General features: G+C 40.8%; 1 protein-coding gene across 4 annotated transcripts in view; it reads left to right on the top strand.

Moving 5' to 3' along the window:
* Positions 1 to 16,143, top strand: part of METTL6 (methyltransferase 6, methylcytidine) — a 16,790-nt gene extending 647 nt beyond the window's left edge. Inside the window, exons 2-6 of one of the 4 annotated variants that reach the window (XM_044920509.1) lie at positions 672 to 1,045; positions 1,753 to 1,884; positions 7,953 to 8,123; positions 14,233 to 14,374; positions 15,806 to 16,143. In XM_044920509.1, the coding sequence (XP_044776444.1) occupies positions 821 to 1,045; positions 1,753 to 1,884; positions 7,953 to 8,123; positions 14,233 to 14,374; positions 15,806 to 15,972 (837 nt within the window). In that variant the 5' untranslated portion in view covers positions 672 to 820 and the 3' untranslated portion in view covers positions 15,973 to 16,143. Of the gene's footprint in view, positions 1 to 574; positions 1,046 to 1,752; positions 1,885 to 7,952; positions 8,124 to 14,232; positions 14,375 to 15,805 lie in introns of those variants that run through there. The other 3 variants (XM_021678906.2, XM_044920514.1, XM_021678905.1) reach the window with 3 other exon arrangements.
* The last annotated feature ends 9,819 nt before the right edge of the window (positions 16,144 to 25,962 follow it).

Here is a 25,962-nt window from a genome sequence, read left to right as displayed (position 1 = left end):
CCCCCCCCCCCCCCCCCCCCCCCCCGCAAAGTGAGTCTCTGATCCTTGGGAAAGGATGACTCCACTTGACCACCCATTGAACCACCAGTTCAAGGAGCTCTCGTGATTGTCATAAGTCGCCCCTTCCACAGGCCCTGAAAATTGATGAGTTTTCTCAGTCAATTCTTGGCCGTGTCCTTTTTCTGAACTAAACCGATATAATAGTTGACTTGTTCTGGTTTGAACTAGAGTTTGGTGCGTGAGAGTGCTGGCCACTGAATGTAAGCAAGCCCTCTGAAGGTAGGGACTATGTCTTGGTCTTTGTGACCGACCTCTTGTGTAGTGGGCCGGGTTTTGTGTAGAGTCAGCGTCTAGTAAATGGTGAATTGAACTGTTTGGTGAAAGAACTGTTCTAGAACCACTAACCCAGCGTCTTAAAAACTGTTCTAGGGCGCCTGGGTGGCTCAGTTCGTTAAGCGACTGCCTTCAGCTCGGGTCACGATCCCGGAGTTCCAGGATGGAGTCTCATGTCTGGCTTCAGGGAGCCTGCTTCTCCCTCTGACCACTTCCCGCTCCCCCCACCCCCCCACCCCCGCTCACACTCTCTCAAATAAATAAATAAAATCTTAAAAAAAAAAAAAAAAAACTGTTCTAGAACCACTAACCGGAATCTCCTCTTTTTTCCTGCAAAGTGTCCAATGCTGTCTGAGGCTTGAATCCAGCCTGAGAAACCACATCTGAAAAACCCTGCCTATGTCTGCAGTATCAGCTTGGATTCCTCAGGTTATTAAGGGATGGATTATCTTCAGCAGTGTTAAATATATTACCATCAATTTAGGAGATGGCTTCTTTGCAAAGGAGAGGGCTGCAGGCAAGGATTCTCAGCTCTGAAGAAGAGGAGAAACTGAAAAGAGATCAAGCTTTGGTGTCTGATTTTAAGCAGCAAAAACTGGAAAAAGAGGCTCAGAAGAACTGGGACCTTTTTTACAAAAGAAATAGTACGAACTTCTTCAAAGATAGACACTGGACCACCAGAGAGTTTGAAGAGCTCAGATCATGTAGAGAGGTAAACTAATATTGCACCTTATTTGAGTTGTTTTTCATTTAAAATGTGAAGAGGAGTGTTTATTGCATTCCTGTGGGGAATGTGAGGTAGAAAATTTACGAAGCCTGTCAGAATGCCTTGTTCCTTAGAAATACACTGGTTTTAGGTAGTTTGCTAGTTCCTGGGTTATATAATCCATAGGAAAGAGAGCTTTAGTAGACATTTTATTTCTTAAAGCCAGTCTGAAAGTCGTAAATATTAATTTCATACTGGGTGACTTCAGTGACAGATGCAGCTTCATAATTAGGATGATTAACACTTTACCGTGGCCCTTTTCTAGAACTTTAAATGTGTTCTGTAATTTAAGCCTTATAATAACACTGTTGAGGTAGGCATCATGATTATCCCCACTTGCTGGTAGAAGTGAGGCACAGAGCTGTTTAAGTGATTTGTCCAGTGATAGAACATGGGTGAAGGGAGAGATTTGAGTGCAAGCAGTTTAGTCCCAGAGCCTGTTCTGTTGGCTGTTCGGCTGTGTTTTCACCATACCACACTACCCAATGTTGGACAAGTGAGGTGTCAGTATTAGCTTTAGGTTATCAGTTCACTTGTTTATTGTCGGCTTCCTGGGGGCAGAGACCTTGTCTCTCGTGTTCTAAGATGTAGTTTGCTTTGTTTCTCTGTGATGCAAATGTAGCATACTATGATTTTGGGTTCTCTTTCCTCAGTTTGAAGATCAAAAATTGACTATACTTGAAGCTGGCTGCGGTGTTGGGAACTGTTTATTCCCACTTTTAGAAGATCTGAATATCTTTGCCTATGCCTGTGATTTTTCTCCAAGAGCAGTTGAATATGTCAAGGTTGGTGCTCCATCCATGTATTCTGTTGTGTTGCTATTTTCTGTTGTGTTGCTATTTTCTTAGATTTCTCTGACCTGCCCTCTCTACCCATTTGCCTAATTCCTGTCCTCTCTTTGAAGCTAACCAGCTGTGATCACCATGAATGTGTCTTTCCTGTTTACATACAAATATAGTATCCATACACTCTGGTTTCTCTTCAGATCACATAAATCTTTCCTCTTACAAATATAGTATCCACAAAAACATAGCTTTATTCAGAAAAGTAGAAAGAATTATCAAAATGACACCTAGATACTTATACCCAGATTTACTGATTGCCAGCATTTCACCACATTTGCTTTATAGACTTACTTCTTTGCTGAACTATTTTAAAGATTTTACTTATTTATTCATTTAGAGAGAGCGAGAGCACACGCCCACACCAGTGGGGGAGGGGCAGAGGGAGAGAGAGCTTAAGCAGACTGTGCTGAGTGCAGAGCACTACAAGGGGCTTGATCTCAATGACCCTGGATCATGATCTGAGCTGAAATCAAGAGTTGGACACCTAACTGACTGAGCCACCTAGGTGCTCCTGCTGAACTATTTTAAAGTATAGATGTCACGACACTTTTCTCCTAAATATGTCTTCCTGCATATTCAAAAAAATAAGGGTTTTTCCTGTATGAGTGCAGTACACTTATTATTATATCTAACAAAAGTAACTATAATCCCCTAATGTCATTAATACCCACTACAGATTCAGATTTACTCAAATAGTCCCAGGTGTCAGGACTACATCTTGTACTTCTTAATGTACCTTAAATCTCCTTAGCCTAAAACATTTCTGCCCTTCCCCTTGACCTTTTCTCCACTGGCATTGAGTTTTTGAAGAGCAAGCCATTTTCTGTAGTGCGGTCCCACATTCCAAATTGGTCTCATTGTTTATTCGTATCATTGTTCAACTTGTTTCTTTATCCCCTGTATTTCCTGTAAACTAGAAGTTAGATTTAAATCAGGTAAAATGTTTTTGGCAAAAATAACTATAATAGGTGATGTTGTATCTTTGATATTACATCCTGTCCAGAGGCATTAATGTCTGCTAACCTCACTATAAGTGATGCTAGCTTTAGTTTTGATCGCTGGGTTAAGGTAGTAACTACCTAGTTCCTACCTAAAAGGTACCTTCCTAAGGGTTACAAATATTTACCTTTTGCCATTAACAAATATGTGGGGGATACTTCGGCAAATACTTAATTTTCCATCAACCTTTCACAGTTTTAGCATCCATTAGAAGTTTTGTTGTTGTTTTTAAAGATTTTCTTTATGTACTTACTTTAGAGAGAAAGAAAGTGTGCAGGGGAGGGTGAGGGCAGAGGCAGATGAGGAAGGAGAGGGACAAGCTGACTTCACACTGAGCATGGAGCCAGGTGTGTTACTAATCCCATGACCCCCCAGGATCGTGACCTGAGCCAAAATCAAGAGTCAGACACTCAACCAACTGAGCCACCGAGGTTCCCCCAGAAGTTTTTTTAATAGTAGCATCACATTGTACTATAACTTGCTTTCTTCACTCCACATCTTATCTTATAGAGTTTATCTTAGTACATGTAGGTCTACCATATTCTATCTGTTGTAGTATTCCATAGGATGGATATACCATACTTTAACCATTACCCTGTTGATGTTTGTTTAAATCATTTCTAATTTTTCACTCTTACAAATAGGGTTAATGTCATAAGCATTATGCACTGCTCCCCAAAACGCGTGTGAACACTTTTCTCTGTGGTGATGGAAGAATTCCTTGGAGAGAAAGCATACACATTTAAGTTTCAATATTTCAAATATATATTTTAAAATTTAATATATAAGTTTTAACATATAGCTACCATTCTGTCTACGCCCTCACCATCTTTTTTTTAAATTTTATTTATTTGACAGAGTGTACAGGCACAAGTGGAGGTGGGGGGGCATGGAGGCAGAGAAGAAGCAGGCTCCCCACTGAGCAGGGAAGGGGGGCGGGGAGTAGGGCTCAATCCCAGGACCCTGAGATCATAACCTGAGCTGTAAGACAGATGCTTAAACGACTGAGCAGTTCAGGTGCCCCCACCCTCGCCATTTGCAATCAGTCTTTTTTTACATCTCCCAATCTTATGGGCAAAAAGTAATACTCCATATTGTAATTTGTTTATTCCTTCCATATGTAAATCAGCATTAGTGTTCCTTCAGATCGTGAGTTCCCTTATCCCACATACATTTATCGAGAGCCTCATATGTGCCAGTTGTATGCACTGGGCTTGAGTAGTAAACAGAACACAGAAGAACCCTCAGGTGGCGTTTGCATGATAGTATGACTTATCTGTTCCTAACCTTCGCTCATTTTTCTGTCATTTTCTTATCTTTAGAGTGCATTCTGAATATTCTGTTAGATTTTTTTGCAGACATTCTAGTTAGCATTTGTGGTATTGTCTTTTGACAGAATCTAAATTGTGTGCAAATTTATTAATCTTTTCCTTTCAAGGTTCTAAGGTTTTCTGTCTGGTTTAGGAGTTCTGTAAATGTATATTTTTTTTAAGTTTTGGTTATTATGTTTTTTAATTAATCTGGAAAAATTTTGGCCATTATTTCTTCAGCTCTGTTCCCTCTTCTTCTGAGATTCTAATTACATATATGTTACACTACTAGCTATTGTCCTACGGCTCTTGGATGGTGTTTGGGGGTTTTTGGGGGGTTTTTTTTTAAGCTTTTTTTTTCTCTTTGCATTTTCAGTTTGTATTATTTCTTTCATCCTGATTATCATCAAGCTCACAGATTCCTTCTTAAGCAGCAAGCTTTGATGAGCCTTTCAGAAGCATTCTTCATTTTTGTTACTATGTTTCTGGTTTTTAGTATGTGTGGTTGATTCTTTTTGTAGTTTCTGTTTCTCTGCTGAAATTACCTATCTGATCTTGAATTTTGTCTTTTTCTTTTTTTTTTTTTTTTAAGATTTTCTTTATTTGACAAAGAGAGAGAGAGGGAGAGCACAAGTAGGCAGAGAGGCAAGCAGAGGGTGAGGGAGAAGCAGGCTCCCCGCAGAGCAGGGAGCCCGATGTGGGGCTCGATCCCAGGACCCTGGGATCATGACCTGAGCCGAAGGCAGACGCTTAATGACTGAGCCACCCAGGCGCCCCGAATTTTGTCTTTTTCATTAGAGTCTTTAACGTATTAATCACAGTTATTTTAAATGCCCGAACTTTTAGTTCCTCTATCTATGTCATATTTGAGTCTGGTTCTGATGATTACTTTGTCTCCTCAGACTGTTTTTCCTTGCCTTTTGGTATGCCTTGTAGTTTTTTGCTGGAAGCCAGATACGTTATATAGGGCAGTGGATACCGAGGTAATAAGGGTTTGTAATAATCTAGACAGGAGTTGAGCAGTGTTTGAAATCTCCTGTTGCTATAGTTATCTGTGAGGTTTGTTGTTGTTATGGACGCCAGAGACTTCAGACTCCTCTGGTGACTTGGCTCATGTCTCCCCTTTTGACTTTGTGTCTTCTCTTTGTACCATCGCTCTTGCAGCTTTCGCACCCGGTCCACTGTGGTTATTAGCACTGGACACTTGTTGGTAAGGTGTGGGAGAAGGGATTGTTGTCTAATGCTCTGATTCTCAGTTTCTGGACTGCATAGTGGGCCCGTGTCTCAGGAGTGTGGTCTTCACAAGTATGTCTGCTGCTCCAGGACTAGAGCTTTTCTCTCCCTTCCCTCCCTCAGGAGGTTTGTACCGGTGTCTTCCTTTCTGGTGTTGCGGCCATTCTCTCTTCAGATTAAGACTAGGTTTGGGGCCCCTGGCTGGCTCAGTCAGAAGAGCATACATCTCCTGATCCTGGGGTTGTGAGTTTGAGCCCCACATTGGGTGTAGAGAGTACTAAAAAAAATAAATAAGCTTAAAAAAAAAAATTAAAACTAGGTCTGAGCAGAGTAGTTTCCTTCCCCCAGTGGCAGTGGTATTCCACCGGTACCCTAAGTCTGTAGGCCTCAGATGACCTTTCCCCTGCATTTTAAGTCTTTTCTTCCTTAAAGGAGATGAGAAAGGCCAGCACCAAGGTGAAGCACCATCCTCTCTGAGAGCCCCATGATGTTCCTAGAGGAAACACCTACAAAAGGATGGGAATACCCCTATTAATTCAGCCCCCAGGGGCTTCACACTATAACATCTGTACTCAGTCTCCAGCAATTTGTCAAATTTCTAGTTTTGTCTTTCCAGTCTGGAGGCTTCTGCCTCAGGTAAGCAGATGCTTAGGTCCTGTCTCTCCTGGAAGGCACTTGTCCGTCTCCATATTTTGGGGTAGCTGGTGGTTTTTTGGCCTCTGTGCTTTGATTGGTTCACAAAAAAATCATTACTTTGCTCTCTGTCCATCGTTTTTCTTATTATAAGGATGGGAGCTACATTTTTATACCTCTATACATCTTTGAACTGAAACCAGAAGATCTCTGATTCATGGGTAACCAATCATCCTTTAACACAAGTATAGAACTAGTTGTTCAAACACAATAAATTGAATAAGAAATTCATTTTTCTTCCCTGACAATTGTCACCTTTATTATCTACGTTTTTTGCTATATTTGTCATCTTTGTCACCTGTCTTTTGTCATATGCAATACTAAATTCCTCTATATAGAGGGGGTCTGTTTTGGGGACTCTGTTCTGTCTCAGTGATTTATTTGTCCCCATTCTCAAACCTCATTGTTTTATTTATTTATTTATTTATTTTTAAGATTATTTATTTATTTGACAGAGAGACAGCAAGAGAGGGAACACAAGCAGGGGAGTGGGAGAGGGAGAAGCAGGCTTCCGACCGAGCAGGGAGCCCGACACGGGGCTCGATCCCAGGACCCTGGGACCATGACCTGAGCCGAAGGCAGACGCTTAACGACTGAGCCTCCCAGGTGCCCCAAATCTCATTGTGTTAGTACTACATTTTGTAATATGCTTTGATGTTGGTAGTGTACCTCCTCCTTCATTGTTCTTCAATTTAAAAATTGACTTGGCTCTTCTTAAAGATTTTTGCTTCCAGGTGAATTAAAATTTGCCTTGTCAAGTTTCTAGAAATCCATTGGGATTCTGTTGAGATCACATTGGATTTAGAAGTGGAATTATTGGTGGAATTGACATCATTTCAATATTGAATCTTCCCATCCAGTACCTTTGTATCTGTGTTTGAGTCCTTATTTACACTACAGAAAAAATTAATATTTTTTATAGTGCTCTTATAATGATTTATACTTTATGATACTCTTTCTTTATGATACTCTTATATATTACCTTTTCTTGTAATGCTCTTAAACCCACCATCCACCATGTACAGGAACACTTGTGGCAAAAAAAAAAAAGAAAAGAAAAGTTAGGTTTACTTAGCTTGCTGCCTCAAGGGAAAATACGCCCCAAAGAACTATGGGAGCATCTGCATGAGTGGATTTGGAAGGACTTCTCAGAGGATTTAGACTTGTAGTGGGTGACTCAAAGGAGGATTAAGGAAGCCCAGGTCAGTTTTGACTTACCATTCCTTTAGAAATATGTACTTCTAGAATGCTCAGCTTTGAATATGTGATAGCTTGTGTTCTCTTCTCAGTGAAAGATGATTTGTTAAAATGAAATCTTGCTCCTCATAGCAGTATTGAATACTGCAAGCTTTAGGGTACAAATGCTGCATTACTCAGTTTTTTTTTGTTGTTTTTTTTTTTTAAAGATTTTATTTATTTTTTGACAGAGAGAGAGACAGCGAGAGAGGGAACACAAGCAGGGGGAGTGGGAGAGGGAGAAGCAGGCTTCCCGCTGAGCAAGGAGCCCGATGTGGGGCTCGATCCCAGGACTCTGGGATCATGACCTGAGCCGAAGGCAGACGCTTAACAACTGAGCCACCCAGGTGCCCCTGCATTACTCAGTTTTACTCAGTAATAAAGTGATCTTTGATATTTGTGCAGCAGTGCACAAGTGGAAATAGGGTCCCCTTTTATTTTTTTCCATTGGATCTCTTTTTGATGCTGTATTTTTCTGTGTGTGTCAACATGGATGTTGCATTAAAATTCTTTTTTTTTTTTTCCCCTCTTCTCTAGCAAAATCCTTTATATGACACAGAAAGATGCAAGGTGTTCCAGTGTGATCTAACCAAAGATGACCTTCTGGAACATGTGCCCCCAGAGTCTGTGGATGTTGTCATGTTGGTATTTGTACTCTCTGCTGTTCACCCTGATAAGATGCACCTTGTCTTACAAAATATTTACCAGGTTAGTGATTTGGAGCCGAGAGGTTGGACATCCTGATCTTTTTGCTTACCTCCCCTGTGAGGCTCATGTCTAGATTCACAGAGTCTCCTCATTCCCACTAGGTGTAGGCCCTGTAGTCAGTGTATGGAAAGGGGTTCTCCTACATCAAACATTCACCCTAAATTCTGATTTGTCTGGTAGCCATCACTGCTCTTCAGACCTTGGCCTACCTTGGAGCAAGGATGATTTTACAATGATCTGGGCTCTATGCATGGAATAACATGCAGATATTCCCTGCTGTAAAGTGAGGGGAGGGTATGGTTCGGTGGTCAAGAAGCACCTGGCGTCAGAGTGCCTAGAGACAAAACCTGGCTTCCCTGCTGAAACAAGTTCCTTTACCTCCCTGAGCCTCAGTTTCATTACCTATAGAATATTGAGATACTAGATTGCATGAAATATATGAAATATGTATAAAATGCTTAGCACAATGCCTAGAACATGGTAAGTGCTCTTTAAAAGTCAGCCATTGTTGTTACTATCATCATTATTACTAGAATGGGGAGAACCCAAACTGGCCATCAGGAGGCTGCTGTAGCACTCAGGAAGTAAAGCGACACTCTGAAGTCATGTGACTCAAGACAAATCACCTCACCTTCTTCCTTGGGCTTTAGTTTCCTTGGCTGTAAAATGGGGGTGTCTCTCAGAGTTGCAGGTGAGATCATGAATGAAGCTGCTTTATAAACTACAGTAGAATTTCTCTTACATCTATGGCAACGGTGTTGATTCATTTAAAGATGAACTAAATCAAGAAATCGTAAAAAAGTACATTCTTACCTTAAACATTTTATATAACTTAAAATATATTAATATTCGTTTGTTACTCTTTTGATATAGAGCCACAGCCTATTCTTTGAGTAGGGGGCTGTTTATCATCTTTCGTATATAAACCACACATATAGTAGAGTTTTGGTTTCTTAAAAGCAGACTGAAGGGTGCCTGGGTGGCTCAGTTGGTTAAGCGTCTGCCTTTGCCTCAGGTTGTGATCCCTGGGTCCTGGGATTGAGCCCCGAGTTGGGCTCCCTGCTCAGCAGAGAGTCTGCTTCTCCCCTGCCCCTCCCCCTGCTCATGCTCGCTCTCTCTCTCTCAAATAAATAAATAAATAAATAAATATCTTAAAAGTGGAGCGAAGACTTAAAAACAATTGGAAAGTAATGTGAGGGCAGATTCTTTTATATTTTTACCCAGACTTCTTGCTTCTCCCACACCTAATTAGATACAGTTTGTTCAGTGCTGCTTTATCAAGTCTTTCCAAAAGTATTGAATGTACTTTTCATAGGAACCAAAATGCTCATTTTTGCATATTGCATTGTTTATGTACTCGTATATAACTCTAAATCTAAGTACAACTGGCATAAGCAAGTTTGGGAACCAACACAGGTGACCCGTGGTAAGCGTGCAGCTCACCTGGGGGCCCTTAAAGCACAAGGGCACACAGCCTAGAAAGCCTGTAAGCCTCAGCTGCTTGGTGAGTCAGGGGCTTCAGTCAGTCTGCTTTATAAAGGGAGAAAAGAGCGGTCGGCAGGTTGAAAAAGTAGATGTTTTAAATGTTTTTTAAGAAATTCAGATATTGTGGGGCACCTGGGTGGCTCAGTCGTTAAGCGTCTGCCTTCGGCTCAGGTCATGATCCCAGGGTCCTGGGATCGAGCCCCGCATTGGACTCTCTGCTCAGCGGGAAGCCGGCTTCTCCCTCTCCCACTCCCCCTGCTTGTGTTCTCTCTCTGGCTGTCTTTCTCTCTGTCAAAAAATAAATGAAATTCAGATATTGCTATGTTGGTTTCAGCTCTCTGTGAGGTTTTGTAAGGTTTTTTTCCTCCTTACTTCCCCTTTCTCTGCCCATGGTATCTGAGCACATGAGAACCCAGCATGTCCCCACAAATGGGCATGGAACTGAAGCTGGGTGAAGAGGGAGGAGAGGGCATCAGGGAAGAAAAGGTAGGATCACCTGATTTGAAGGTCCAGGTGAGGGCAAACGATGATTAAAGATGGGGAACTAGAGAGAGAGCTGGAAAGATGGTTTTGGGGTTGGCCAGCATGGCTTGTATAACATTGAGAGACTGGAGGGGTTATACTTTTTGCTGTTGACAAGACTTGTGGACATTACCATGGGAGTGAGTGGTCTAGAAGGGTGGAGGACAAGATCCAGGAAGAGAGAAGCTCAAGTCATTAAGAGGCCAGCATATTTGGAAGGACAATCCGCGTATATTGAAATTGCTCAGAACTAAGAATGGAGTAGTATTGAGGACAGGAGAATAAACCAGAGGATACATTCAATCATGAAACAGGGATATGACCCTGGAACTAATAGATGACAGTAACATTAAGGGATAGCAGATGATATAATCTGATGACAAGCGATTCAGGACCAGGGGGTTTAGGGAGGAGAGAGAGTACACGAGAAAGTAGCGGTGAGAAGCATGGAGGACACCAACGTCATCTCCAAGCCCAGTGGTACAAGGGTGAGTGGAGAAAACACAGCCCTGACTTGAGAGGTTTTGGGGAAAATAGAGTCCTCAGGGGACAGTCTGTTAGCACAAGAATCTGAAGGGAACATTCTAAAGAGGTGGATACCAGTGATTTCACTGATGAAGGGTTTCAGGGATTGGGGAGAAGTAGGAGACAGGGACAGAATAAGGAGTATCTAGAACTTCATGGGCGTGAGAGTGCCTACTGTCAGTACTTCTTCTCAGCATTACACTGGAGGTCCTAATCAGCTCAAAAAGACAAGAAAAAAAAAAGGGGGGGGAAATAAGGATGAGAGACAAAACTCATTATTTACATATAATGTAATTGTCTAATTAGAAAATATTAAAAGACTAAAAAAGTATAAGATGAATGTAATATACTTATAACGTCACTGAGCTAGACACCTAAAAAAGAGTAACATGCATTGTGCAATTTTGCTTTTCCATTTAATATTATACGTTTCATTTATTTTTTTGTTTAATTGTGTCAGGGTTTTTTGGTAGGGTGTTTTGTTTTGTTTTGTTTTGTCCCTGAGGAAATTGACAAGCTGATTCTAAGTTTACATGAAAGAACAAAGGGTCAGAACACTCCTGAAGAAGAATGAGATGGGAGAAATTTATACCCTACCAGATATAAGGACTTACTGCTGCAGTAATTAAGACAGAATGCTATTCTGTGGGACAAATTGAATGTGATAGCTTAAAAATCTATCCATGCATCAATGGAAATCTGCTATATGATGGAGGTGACAATGAAGATCACTGGGAAAAGCAGGACTGTTGAGTGAGTGCTGCTAGGACCAGAGTCTTCATGCAGGAGAGAGTGAAATTATCCTCCTCACATCCTCTACAAAAATCATTCTCGGGTGAATTAAAGAATTAAATGGAAAAGATAAAAGTTTAAGCCTTTCAGAAGAAAATATAGGAAAGAATCCTTATGACCTCCGAGTGGGGAAAATTTTCTCAAGACCCAAAGCATTCTAAGCATAAACATGATTGTAATAAAAGTAGGAGTTTCTGTTCTTCAAAAGACAATATAATACAAAGGAATTTAAAAAACAACTTGGGGAAAATAATTTGAAGTCTATAGACCTGAATATGTGAGGAATTCCTGTGTAAGAAAGACAAGCAAATTAATAGAAGAATGGCAGACTTCAATAGTTGTTTTACTGAAGAGAACACACATATGAAAAGATAACCCAGGAAGTGTAAAATAAAACCCCAGTAAGACATTGTTAGATTACCAAAATTAAGAAGTCTGACAAAGCCAAGTATTGATGAGGATATGCCTGTTCTTGATTTAAATGGAAACATACACTATACTATCTGTATTTTAATAGTAATGGAATGTTATATGTATTGTTTTAATTGAGTTGAGCTGTCTCAGTCCACACTTGGCCCCCAGCCCCCGTTCTAACCTTTCTTGAGTAACAGATCCCATTTTAGCAATCCTTTCTGTTTTTACCCCCTAATAGAAATCTTTTTCTGCTGATCTGGAGTGAGTTCACAGCAGTAGTGGATTGCTGGCTCTCTGCCTCATACATAGTGACTGGCTTGTTGATTTGAAATGATGTGCTTCATCAGGAAATTACCAGAAGGAGAAGTGATCTCTCAGCCTCTGACAATAATAAGACACCCTTTGGGCAGCTCGAAGCCTTATGTGAACAACCACAGTAATAAGCTGTTGTAAGGTAGATATAATTACTGTAGAATGTTAACAGCAGAGAATTTTTTAAACTACATAAGTTTAAACTGAAAGACAACCTTAAAGTTGAATTCCCTCATTTTTGGAGTAGAATAATCAAGTAAAAATAGACAAATCTGTTATCAGACGACCTGGCTATTTGTCTGCCAATGCCACCAACTTGCCTTGAAACCTCAGGCAAGTCACTTTTACTCTGAGCCTCACTTGCTGTAAAATGGGTATAATAGACCTACCCTACCCTACTTTTCAGAGTTGTTTGGAGAATGAAAGAAAATAACGGTGAGAAATGCCTGGTTAGCTATACAGTGCCAGGATCAAAGGAGGCATTAGTATCAAACTTACTATTTTACAGACGAGAAAACACAGGGATGAAATTACTTGTTCAAGGTCATTCAACTAGTTATGGAAGAACTGGGATATGAATCAAGATTTCCAAATTCCTGAGTGAGTGTTCTTTCTGCTGTCCCCATGTAGCCCTTCCTTCTATAATTAAGAATAAGTCTTTTTCATATAAATTAAATTTTTCAGAATTTTCTTGGCAATTATTCACATTTTTTAAAACTTAGCATTTCAGACTATGCTAAGGTAGGATGTATTCATCCAAGAGGCTCTTTACAGACAATATTTAAAATGCATGCTTGTATTGATAGAATTTACTAAATGAGAAAATCTGCAGCACACTTGGAAGTATTAGGGATGATCTTTCATACTCTATTCAGAAGAGGAATATGTCAAACTGCGTCAAAAATCTATTGTAATAGTATATGTCATGTCTTAAAAATCATCTTACTGATGTTGATGAATCAGAATAAGGTTCTGATAAGTCCCTTCTTATTTGGTAGTGTTAATGCAGTTTGAAAGAATTCTCATATAAAAAGCAAATGTCACAGTGTGTGCCACTTTCTTTTTATTCTGAAAAGCATATGCTGTTTGCTTTGTAAGATAGAGCTGGTTATACCCACACCCTGCTGATGCCACCTCCCAGTTTTTGAGACACCTAACCTGTGACACCTACCTCTGAAAGGCTGTAGTGAGGGATCCCAGCTGGGCCTGCCGCTGATCCTCTTCCCTACACCACTGCCCTGGCCTGAGGATCTTCTACCAAGAAGCACAGCGCAAGGGAAGAATACTCAGTTACCACCCCCCCACCCCCACCCCCCGTAGCCTCTCTTTCTTGTCAGTAATGTGAATAGAATTAGAATAACACCTCCCCCTTCCCCCATCCAGGTCCAGGGCGAACAGGTGTCTCTGATTCTACAATATGCCTGCTGCCTTTTGACCCAAATATGAGTCTTGACCCCCCCCCACTTAGTGGCCAGTGTATGAATCGTGGACAGATCCCTTACGTAGTGTCAGTTTCCTCATCTCACATGAGGCTAATAATCACTCCTTCCTCCCTCCTGTCTGAGAAACTGCAACGTGCTATCAGCTGTTACTAGCGTGGTGGGCAAGCTATGCAGAATTGTAGCACAGTGAACCCTACGCTGAGACTCAGAATGAGGAAAGCCAGCCGGAATCAGTAAGAAGACAAAATGACATTTTTTTTTTTTAAAGAGACAGTTTGACTGCCGGGTCATATACTAGGAGATGGCTAATAAAATGTTGGGAGAACATGCTTTAAAGAAAATAAGACTGTTTCATTTAGTGTCAGTAGCATTTTAATTGTATGACACTGGACCTTGTAAGTGCTCGAGAAATATCCCTCCAATGTATGGGTCCTGCAGGTGTTGCTATACCTTTGATCAGGAGGCCCTTTTTCCTTCAAACTCTGGGTGGTTCAGTCTGGTTCTTTTCATACTTATCACTAATGTAAGTTATTTTGACCCCTAAATCAATCAGATTTTATTTTGAGTAAGTTTTATTTGAGCCGTCAATATAAGTGCCAGCTGCTTTTGTTTCATAGGTATTAAAACCAGGCAAAAGCGTCTTGTTTCGTGACTATGGGCTGTATGATCATGCCATGCTTAGGTTTAAAGCTGGCAGCAAACTTGGAGAAAACTTTTACGCTAGACAAGATGGAACCAGATCATATTTTTTTACTGATGGTAAGGTTAATGAAATTTGCTTTTATTTCTGTTTACTTGCTTGCATTATCACTGTGGTACTGGTCGGGGGTGGGGCCAGCAACACAGAGGGCACATGCACAAGGTCCTGGCTGGAACCATCTCCGGGGCACACCACTCACCCAGCACCTGGGACGACAGGGACACAGCTCTGACCATGCTGAGCTCACAAGCCTCCTCTGGTGACAGTGTCTTGTTAGCGAGCCTGGGTTAATGGACAGGCTCTGGCATGCCACGTGTATACCCTACCAGGAACCGGGCTGGAAAAGGGGGAGGGCAAAGCAGGATCGTCACTTCAGTCACAAAACAAGTAGGGCAGGGGCAAGCTGGCTGGCTCAGTTGGAAGAGCATGCAACTCTTGATCTCAGGGTCATGAGTTCAAGCCCCATGTTGCATGTAGAGATTACTTAAAAAAAAAAAAAAAGTAAACTTAAACACACACACACACAAGTAGGACTACATAATGCCTGGAGATTACCTTCCCAGGTCACAAAGGCAAGAAACCTTTGTCTGTAAAGGTGCTAAGTACACAAATTTGCTATAAAGCGTCTTTCAAAAGTCATTTTGATAAAAACATCCAAACGCTGATCATTATTTCTGTCTTATACCAAAATAATTTTAAGCCTACCTAGTAATTTGGACCATAAAATAATTATCTTCTTCAACTCTATTTTCACAAACATTTCCATGTCTTGAAATATTCTTTTGAGTTTAGAATAAAATAAAAAATGAGTGATTAGCATTAAAACTGTGAAGTCATAGAAATGTCAGGTGAAAATTAAAAATTTGTTTTAATGTTTCTGATTGATGAAATCTGAGTCAACCAATTGTAAATAATTGAGAAGATGCAGTGATGTCTGCAGAGTGCTTCGGAGCACATTCTGCAGAGTAATGCTTATTACTAATAAGAGTATTTTCTCCGCATAGCCATTCTATTTGTTTCATTTAACATGTAGAGATGGATTACTGGGGTTAAATTTTCCTTAGGGTATATCACCCAGAAGTAATGGGTTTCCCCACTCTGGTCACAGATGTTCCTCCATCATGTTCAGATAGATGAGGTGTTTGATGTAAACACATTGAACACATGAAGACTTTGTATGAATATAGCCAGTTTGGAATTGTGTTTCTTTTTACTTGGACTTTGTATTTGGGGACTTATAATAAGAGGGTAAGGTGGCCGTACTCCAAGTTGTCCTTAAACTTTTCTAATTAAATTATTTATTTGGGAGTAAGAAGAGAAGTAGGAGTGTGTTACTTTCCAAAACAAAAATCTATTAATTTTAGCAGCGGAATTTTTGTTACATTAAAAAAAAATCCCTTCCAGCACCCCTGCCCTCCTGTTTACCACTGCAGAGCAAATGTGGTAGTATCATCGAGACCGTGAGCATTGTTGATCTGCTTGCCTTACAGAATTCCTGGCTCGGCTCTTTACGGACACAGGTTATGAAGAAGTGGTGAATGAGTATGTGTTTCGTGAGACGGTGAACAAAAAAGAAGGCCTGTGTGTGCCAAGAGTTTTCCTTCAGAGCAAATTCCGAAAGTGTCCTAAGAACCCAACTCTGGGTCACAAGTCCTGACCTTTCACGAGGTTGACATTTGTGCCTCCCCTTGAAGAGGAAAGTTTAAAGTCACTCTTTATTTTGGATATTTTTATATTTTTCTATAATGAGGACATATAATTTTTATATTAAAAAGTAGCAAGTGTCTGTGTGTGTCTTATGGAAATGCAAATAAAATTGCAAGGCCTGAAAAGTGAAGTTTTACAGTATAATGTAATGTAGCCATGCTGTCTGACTAAAATTCCACCAAGGGGAAAGCATAAGCACTAAAAGAGATCCTTGCCATCGATAAATGTGCCGTGATTCAGTAAATGTGCCTCCAGGCAGCATGTCAGGCAATCCTGTGGAAAAATGAGGCCAAATAGACTAAAATAACACATCCGGTTGTATTTTTAGCTTGAAGGATTGTTCTCTTTCTCGTGTCTCTCATTTGCCCATTTCTCTCTGCTTCCGTTCATTTATGTGCCTCTTCAGGACCAGTGTCACACACACAGCTTTTGCTAGGACTCAAGAACCCACCATGGCGCCCTGCCTAATTCCTGAGACCCTCTCTAATTGAGCCAGGACCTGGCCACACTGCCCCCGGGGAGAGAGGGGAACGCCATCACCTGTCCTCCCCATCTACCCGATGCAGTTTCTCCAGGAATACAGTGGATGGACTGTCCCCGTAAAGGACAGTCCGACCCCATAAAGGAAGGACCGCAGAGTTTTCACTTGGAATATTTAAGGTTGGCGTAATGACATACTACCCACCTTGAACATTGACATTGAGCAAGGTAACCTCTCAGTGACCCACTTTAAAATATGTTGGTTGTAAGGTCTTCTTAAATGATGTGATGTAGTCCATCAGAGTTTTAGCCTTGAGCCAATGGATTGGATTAAGAAACAATAAAAATAAGGCTAAGCATAATAAAAACAAGGCTTCAGTCCCACTGCCTCTGGGTCCCCCTGTTGATTATCCCCAGGCAAACCTCTATTATTGCACCCCAGGTTAAGACAGAGCAGCAGGGATTTCCACGGGTCAGGTGTCTAGGGATCCAGGGAAGCAAAGCCACAGTTTTAGTAGCAAAACTTGAACATTTGTTAAATCATAGACTACGAACAGTCCACCAATATTGCCTTGTCTTCACAGAAAGCAGCTCCAGAAAGGCAGTGAGTACTAGTTAACAGTATTACAGAGAATAGTATAAGTACCATAATATTATATAGTATGGTGTATATATACTATGTCTAGCATACATCTTATACAATATGTATCCTATACCATATAGTACAAGGTATTTCTTTTGAGTTTTTGGTATGTACTACATACAGAAATGCTAATAAAGTTGTATCACGTGATTTGGAGTTTGGAAATCTGGGTTCAAGTGCAGGACTATACCCCCGACAAGTCACCAGCTTTCTGGAGCCTCAGCTTTCCCATCTCTAAGGCTGAGCCCCTGTGACCTACAGGGTTGCTGCCAGTGCTAAATGAGATCATAGAATTGGGAGTGCTTTGTTTACTAAAAAGTGCCAGCCAAGTGCTAGTTATTTCTATTAGTTTGTATTCCCCATGAAAATGGTCTCTCCCATTATTAAATCCTAATTCTTCCGGAAGGCTCTTAATCTTGGGGTCCTCAAAAGGGCCTGGGATTTGGATGTGCTGCCGCAAGGTGGCGCTAGATACTCAATAATCCCATTGGCCTTTGTTCTCATTTTAATCGTGGTTCTAGCATGTCCGTTTTTATTGTTGTTGAAAAGGAAGGAAAATGCTTACAAATGTGTTTTCTTGGTCAGCTTTATCTCGTAAGATCAATTTTGGCCTCGCTGTGGAAATAAGAAGTAAGGATTCTTTTATCCAGCATTCAATCTATTTTACCTACTGAAGGTAGTTTGCTTTCAGCTGAATTTGGGCAACATTTTAGGCAGTAGGCTCTGAACGTGTCTGCAAGGCCCCCCACCCCCACCCCTCTCATCCCTGAATGGTTCTGTGGATTCATTTTTACTGTTGCTAGGGATTAAGGCAAAGCAAAAGAAGGGACTGCAGCCTGGATACTTGTTTGCCTCACACTATTATTCATAGTTATCTTTGACAGCATTTGGTTTCCTATTTCACGGTAGTCAAGCAAGGAAGGGAAAATTGTGAAATAAATCATGTGCACCAAGAGAGTGAAGCGGGATCATGTTTGCTGTTGGGGAGCCGATATTTAATATAAACTTAAATAGGCTCTGCCTCTGAAACCAAATATTCCGTTAAAAATAAAATTAGTTACTTTTCACTTTTCTGCCCTCACGTGTGTGGCATTTCATTAGATAGTATTTGCTAAGTACCCACTGGAAGCAGGGTACTGTGGGATTGCTCTGGCTGGAGTACCAGGATAGGGAGGGAGGACAGTGTGGGTAGGGAAGCAGCCCAACCGTATCTTCACTAAGCCAAAGTGCGACAGCTAAGGAAAACAAGCACAAACACTCTGAACACCAGAGGAAAGAAAAAGAGGAAGAGAAGCAATGGAAAACCTGAGGGTGGCAACTGTCACCATCACTTGGAAAGGATATTTCCACAGTTTTCAGTAGAGACGTCATATGCCCTGGTGTAGGGCATAGCCATGGAGATGAGAATGTGATGCAGAGCTCTTACTTACAGTAACTTCCCAAGCACATCTAGAAAAATACCGTGAGTAGCAAAATGAGATCATTCCTAGAGGAAATACAACTTCTAACAAAATGGTCAGCTCTAGTTAGAAACAGTTATTCAATTGAGACTCTCTTCTTTACCTATCGAATGCATAAAACTTAAAAAGTGGTAATACTTAATGCTGGTAAAAGGATGGAGAGATCAATTATGGAGATATTAAAAGTATGGCTTCTCTAAAACAGCACTGTCCACTAGAGCTTTCTGAAATGATGGAAATAATCTCTGTCTGCATTCTCCAATATGGTAACCACTAGCCACAAGTGATTACTAAGGACTAAGGCTAGTGGCCAGTGCAACAGAGGAACCAATTTTAAAATTACATATAAATACAACTGTAGTCACGTGGCTAGTGGCTACAATATTGGACAATGCAAGCCTAGAACACGAGTATCGTGTAGTAAATTTCATAAATCTATACATAATCTTTGATCCAGTAATCCCATGTTTGGGAATCCAATTTAAAGAAAAATAGAATAATTAGGAAATACTTATACAAACTTTTTTATGAAAACGCTATTTAGAGCAGTGTAAAGGTGACAACAGCTTAAATATCTAAAAATAGGAGATTGGTTATATAAATTATACCATAAATTAAATATTGTACAGTCATTAAAACAATAATTAGAAAATGCTCATTCTATAATATAAGTAAGCAGGAATATAAAAATGTAGAGAAGAATGGTTCCAATTATGTTTAATAATAAATATTATAAAAGGATAGGTAGGTATATTAAAAAAAAAAAACCACCTAGGAAGGAACCAATTTAAAATGGTTAAAATATTTAGTTCACAGTTGTTCAATTATAGCTGATACTTTTTGTTCTTTATACATCTCTGAAACTTTCATGTTTTCTGTAATGAGCATATACTGCTTTTACATTCAGGGAAAAAAAAAATGTAATCTAGCATCCTCAGAACTCCTTTCCAAAACTCACAAGTTAACCAAAATCCTTGTGACAAACCTCTAGAAATGCCATTTCAACCTTTAAGATTCTTACCCACCAGGAGCTAGAGGACACCCCCCAAGAGAGAGAATGGGTGTCCTAGGGTATTCTTTTTGTTCCCAGTGCTCTGGAGTCGTGGTGAGGTGCCTCAGATTGCAGGATTTTCATCTGTTGGAATTTGGAGATGCAGATCCCTCAGTTTGGGGAAATTTACTCAAATTATTTATTTATAATGACTCCTCACCACTACCAACACACGCATGCACACACACACACACACACACACACACACGTTCTCTTTCTGGAACTCTTGTTATTAAAACATTGAACTTTCTGAACCAATACTATAATTTTACAACCTGTTCTCTCTTTTCCCACCATCTCTCTTATTTCATGTTTTGCTTTCTGGGAGATTTGATTCAGTCAGAATCCTCCACTGAGTTGTTAATTTTTGCTTTCATATTTTTAAATTCCAAGAACGCTTTTTTATTCTTTCAATGTTCATTTTAAAAAGAGCAACTTGGCCTTGCTTCCTAGATGCAGTGTCTTCTCTCTGTCTAAGGCGTACATTCTCCACGGGGGCACTACTGTCCCCCAGAGGCACAGAAATTGGTTCTTTAGGGGTTGGCAAAAAAACCTAGGTATTACAATGATTTGTAGCCCTTCAAAACTCAACCCTATCTGACAAAATCATATTCTTTAATTTCTCTCATTAGGAAAAATAAAATTGAATTCTAATTTTTCTCCTTAGAGGTGTGATTTAGGTTTTCACCTCCCCGCGTAGTCTCCATGAATTGGTCTGGGCTCTCCAGAAGAGACCCAAATATATAGAGATAGATAGAGATAGAAATATATACATACAGTATATATCTTGAACAACACAGGGGTTAGGGGAACCAATCCCTTGTGCAGTCAAAAATCTACAATAACTTTTGACTCCCCCAAAACTTAAGTACGAATAACCTACTGATGGTCTTACTGATAATGAACAGCGGATTAACACATATTTTGTATGTTCTATACTATTTTCCGAAAATATATTCTATACTATATTTTTATGATAAAATAAGCTAGAGAAAAGAAAATGTTAAGAAAATCATAAGAGAAAATATATTTACAGTACCGTGCCTTTAAAAATCTGCGTATAAACGGACCCGTGCAGTTCAAACCCACGTTGTTCAAGTCTCAACTATGAGAGACAGAACTACTATAAGGAATTGGCCCACACACTCATGAAGGATAAGAAGTCCAAGATCTGCAGTTGGCAAGCTGGAGGCGCAAAAGAGCAAATGGTGTGGTTCCAGTCCCAGCCTGAAGGCCTAAGAGGCAGGATTGTCAGTGGTTGAAGTTCCAGTCTGAGCCCGAAAGCAGGACAAGACCAGCGTCCCAGGTCAAGACAGTCAGGCAGAGAGAAAGAATTCATCTTACTCAGCCTTTTATTCTATTCAGGCCTTCAACAAACTGGATGAGGCCCACCCACATCAGGGAGGCCAACCTGCTTGACTCAGTCTACTGATTCAAATAGTAATCTCATCCAGAAACGCCCTCACAGACACACCCAGAAATAGTGTTTAAGCAGATATCTGGGTACTCTGAGGTCCAGTCAAACTGAAATGATGGATGCCTGGGTGGTACAAGCAGTTAAGCATCAAACTCTTGGTTTCAGTTCAGGTCCTGATCTCAGGGTCGTGAGATCAAGCCCCATTATCAGGCTCTGCACTTAGCGAGAAGTCTGCTTAAGACTCTCTCTCCCTCTCCCTCTGCCCCTCTTACCCCCACTCTCTTTAAAATAAATAAATAAAATCTTTTTAAAAAATAAAAATAAATTAACCATCACACTGTTTTCTCTCTTGTTTTCCTGTTTTGGTCTCTATCTTTAGGGGCTTTTCTCAGATGTGTGGTGATCCTTGGTTTTCCATTTATGTTTTAAAATGGGGAGCTTAAAAGCTGCTAGGAAGAAGCTCTGAGCATGAGAGGGAGTTGTCAATGTGGGCTTCCCCACGTGGTGATCTGACTAGGCTGTTGCTTTGTATAACCTATAGTTTGCTATCTTTAGGTCTCTCCAGAAAATACTCTTCCAGCCCCTGCCAGGTGGATACCATCCTAGCTACCCGTGATCTGGGAGCCAAGCCAGTGGGGAGAATCTCAACATTTGGTATGTAAGCTTTCACTTAGTTTACTGGGGAAGTTTTAGTGGAGTGCCATTTACAATATAGTACTCCATCCTCAATTTTGCCCCGTGTCTCCTTATCCAGAGACATTTTGTGTTTAGCCTCTAGTCTGTCTGGGGTGGGGATCATACACATGGGGACGGGGCTTGGGGGGTGTATCTGCTCCTTAAGACCTCTCAGCCAGTCCTTTGATTTTCAATCCTGTCTATACTGACACTTCTAGAAATAGCTGGTACTGCCAAATCCTGAGGCATAAAACCTTTGGGAGTTCTCAGTGCAAACTGAGTTGCTTCTTGTCTTTCATCACTACTGGCTTAAGATTCAGCTTCTCAAGTCTTCTAGGTTGGTTGCTATTCATCCTTCTGCTTTCAAGTCCCCCACAGTTTGTCATGTCTTTATTGACTTTATCCTGTAAAAAAAATCCTTTTGCTGTTATTTTAGTGGGCTTTCCAGAAGGAGCTGAAATAAGGGCATGTACTTAATCTGCCATCTTTAACCAGTGGGGTTGGGAAGGAAAAGGCAGCCCATAGATGGAGGGACCATTTGAGGAGGAAAGAGATTGGGATGATTGCCAAGTGCAAAGGGGCTGAAGGATCTGGAAGAACGGAGGCAACTCAGGGATGCTGAACTTGGTGGCATGTGCTTAGAACTAAAGAAAGGTTAGTTCCGGGCATTCCCTTGGGCAGAGAGCCCAGGATGTTGCTGAATGAGGGTCAGGTCGCTATGCAGAGAGCTGCTTCAACCTGTGCAGTACAGATCAAGGACCTTAGCAATGGCCAGACTTTTTTCCCATTAACTTAATTTGTAGGATTGCTTCCTAGGAGAGAAGCTAACATATCTATAAGGATGTCTTTAGAAAGATGTTTATTAGCAGCATTATTTGTGATCCTAAATATTAGGAATAGTCTAAACCAGGGCTCAGCCACTATGGCCCATGGATGAAATCCAGGCCTCCTGTTTCGGTAAGGAAAGTTGCCCTGGCACAGCCACACCCATGTACACGTTGTTTATATTTCCTTTCATGCTGTAACAGCAGAGACTATGGCCAGCAAAGCCTAGACTATTTACTAACTGGTCCTTTAAGACAAAGTTTGCTGACCGCTGCTCTAAATGACTAGTAAGAGAATGGATAAGCCAACTAAGGTACATCATACGACAAAATAGAATATAATCCATGAACATTATATCTAGGAAAAAGTTTTGGTTTTTTTTTTAAACTGGTAAAAAATACGCATAACATAAAATTCACCATCAACCTTTTTTTTTGTTTAAAAGTTGGGGGGGGAGGGGCAGAGGGAGAGCGAGAATCCCCAGCAGGCTCCACACCCACTGTGGAGCCAGACTTGGGGCTCGATCCCACAACCCCAAGATCATGACCTGAGCCGAAGTCAAGAGTCAGACACCCAACTGACTGAGCCACCCAGGTGCCCCTATACCATCAACCATTTTTAAGCGTATAGTTCAGTGGTGTTAATTATATTCACATTGTTGTGAAACAGCTTCAGAACATCTGCAGATCTGAAATTCTATACCCATTAAATAGCATTTCCCTTTCCCCTCCCCTCCGCAGGCTCTGGTAAGCACCATGATACTTTCTGTTTCTATGAATTTGACTCCTTTAGAAATCTCATATAAGCAGAATCATATAATTGTTGTCTTTTTTTGTGACAGGCTTATTTTACTTAGTGTAATATCCTCAAAGTTCATCCATGGTGTAGCATGTGACAGGATTTTCTTCCTTCTTAAAGCTGAATAAAATTCCATTTTGTGTATATACCACAGTTTGCTTATTCATTCATCTGTCAGTGGATATTTGGGTTGCTTCTACCCTTTGCTATTGTGAATAGTGCTGCTGTGAACATAGATGTACAAATATCTTTGAGACCCTGCTTTCAACTCATTCGACTATATACCCAGAAGTAGGGTTGCTAGATTGTTTGGTAGTTCTATTTTTAATCTTTTGGGGACTGTCAGTGCTGTTTCCATAGTAGTACGATTTTACAATCTTACCAATTGGAACAAGGGTTACAATTTCGCCACATCCTCAGCAACACTTGTTATTGTGTATATTTTTGATAGTAGCATTCTAATGGGTATAAGGTGGTATCTCATGTGGTTTTGATTTGCATTTCTATGATGAGTAATGATTTGAGCATCTTTTTATATGATTATTGACCATTTGTATATCATCTTTAGAAAGATGTCTATTCCAGTCCTTTGCCATTTTTGTTGTTTGCCATTTGTTGTTGAGTTATAGGAGTTCTTTATATATTCTAGCATCCCCCCTCTTGCTAGAATCCTTTCTTGGTTTTACAAGGGCTTGGGTGTTACAGCTTTCATCTGGTCTCTACAGTTCTCACAGAGATATCCTGGCCCATACATGGGGTTAACTCTGTGTCTCTGGGGGGGGGAGGAGAGCCTGTGGCTTCCTAGTCTGTCATCTTGCTTATGTGACTGTCATAGGAAAATGTTTTTAGCATTTTAATACAATGTTTATGTTTCAATGTTAAGTTTAAAAAAGATCCAAATGTAAAATTACACAGTCTGTTCTGAACTATATAAAAACATTCATAGAAAAAATACTGGTAAGAATGCAGTACAATAGGGCGCCTGGGTGGCTCAGTTGGTTAAGCGACTGCCTTCGGCTCAGGTCATGATCCTGGAGTCCCGGGATCGAGTCCCACATCGGGCTCCCTGCTCAGTAGGGAGTCTGCTTCTCCCCCTGACCCTCCCCACTCTCATGCTCTATCTCATTCTCTCTCTCAAATAAATAAATAAAATCTTAAAAAAAAAAAAAAAAAGAATGCAGTACAATAAAATGTTAATTCTTTTCTGTACTCTCTAAACATTTTACAACAAATTTATATACTTTTATAATCAGGAGGGAGAAAGGCAATTTAAAAAAACAACCACAGGGCCCTGGGTGGTTCAGTCAAGTTAAGCATCTGACTCTTGATTTTGGCTCAGGGTCATGATCTCAGGGTCGTGGGATTGAGCCCTGCATCGGGCTCCATGCTCAGTGTGGAGTCTGCTTGAGACTCCCTCTCACCCTCTCTCTCTGCCCCTCTCCCCACTCATCTGCAAGTGCTCTCTCTATATATAAATAAATAAATAAACAAACAAACAAACAAATAAAATCTTCAAATAACAACAACTAGAAGCTCAGAAGTAGACCAGGGGGATAGGAAAGGAATCTTGTATTCAGGGACCCAAAGATCAGAGAAACAGTGTTCTGAAGGTGTGTAGGATAGAGTTAGGAAAAAGAGAACAGAACAATGCAGAGTAAGAAAAAATGAGTAGTAGTCAGGCAGCACCTATGGGAGGGTTGGGTGAGGAGAAAAGAAATAACCTTCTAAGTCAACCAAGATGTCTGAGGAGCCGCCCCTACAACCTCCTCATTAGATGCATACTTTGTACAGGAGGACTCGCTCTCACTGTGACATGGCCCTTTAAACATAAGGGTCAGCATGAGGCATGGGAATCTCAGGGGAAGAGAAAGGGGAAACACCAAGAATTTCAGTCCTTCATGTAATGACAGTCCAAGGTTGCCCAACTTGAGGGAATTCCCAAGGGTGAGGGTCTCAAAGGGTAACCAACCATCCCAGTTTGCCAGGACAGTCCTGCATCACAGGCAACTTCTTAGTGCCAGATGAACCTGGGTGTTAGCTCCCCTGGAAGCCATGCTCTATCATGCACGCGCAAGCGAGCGCAGATGTGCGCAGGCGCGCACACGGAGCTTTGGCTACATTTGTGAGGTAACTGAGAATGGACTCACCTTTTTTTTTTTTTTTAAGTTTTTAATTTTAATTCCAGTGTAATTCACACACAGTGTTATATTAGTTTCAAGTACAATATGGTGATTCAACACTTCCATACATGACTCAGTGCTCATCATGATAAGTGTACTCTTTTTTTTTTTTTAAAGATTGTATTTATTTGACAAAGAGGGACACAGCGAGAGAGTGAACACAAGCAGGGGGAGTGGGAGAGGGAGAAGCAGGCTTCCCGCTGAGCAGGGAACCTGATGTGGGACTCGATCCCAGGACCCTGGGATCATGACCTGAGCCGAAGGCAGACGCTTAATGACTGAGCCACCATGATAAGTGTACTCTTAATCCCCTTCACCTATTTTTCCTATCTCCCCCTCCCCGTAACCATCAGTGTGTTCTCTATAATTAATACTCTGCTTCTTGGTTTCTCTCTCTCTCTCTTTTTTCCC

This window comes from Neomonachus schauinslandi, chromosome 1 (assembly GCF_002201575.2).
Source record: "Neomonachus schauinslandi chromosome 1, ASM220157v2, whole genome shotgun sequence".
NCBI lineage: Eukaryota > Metazoa > Chordata > Mammalia > Carnivora > Phocidae > Neomonachus > Neomonachus schauinslandi.
Note: the sequence above shows the minus strand (reverse complement) of the source record. Positions and strands in the feature narration are given on the sequence as shown.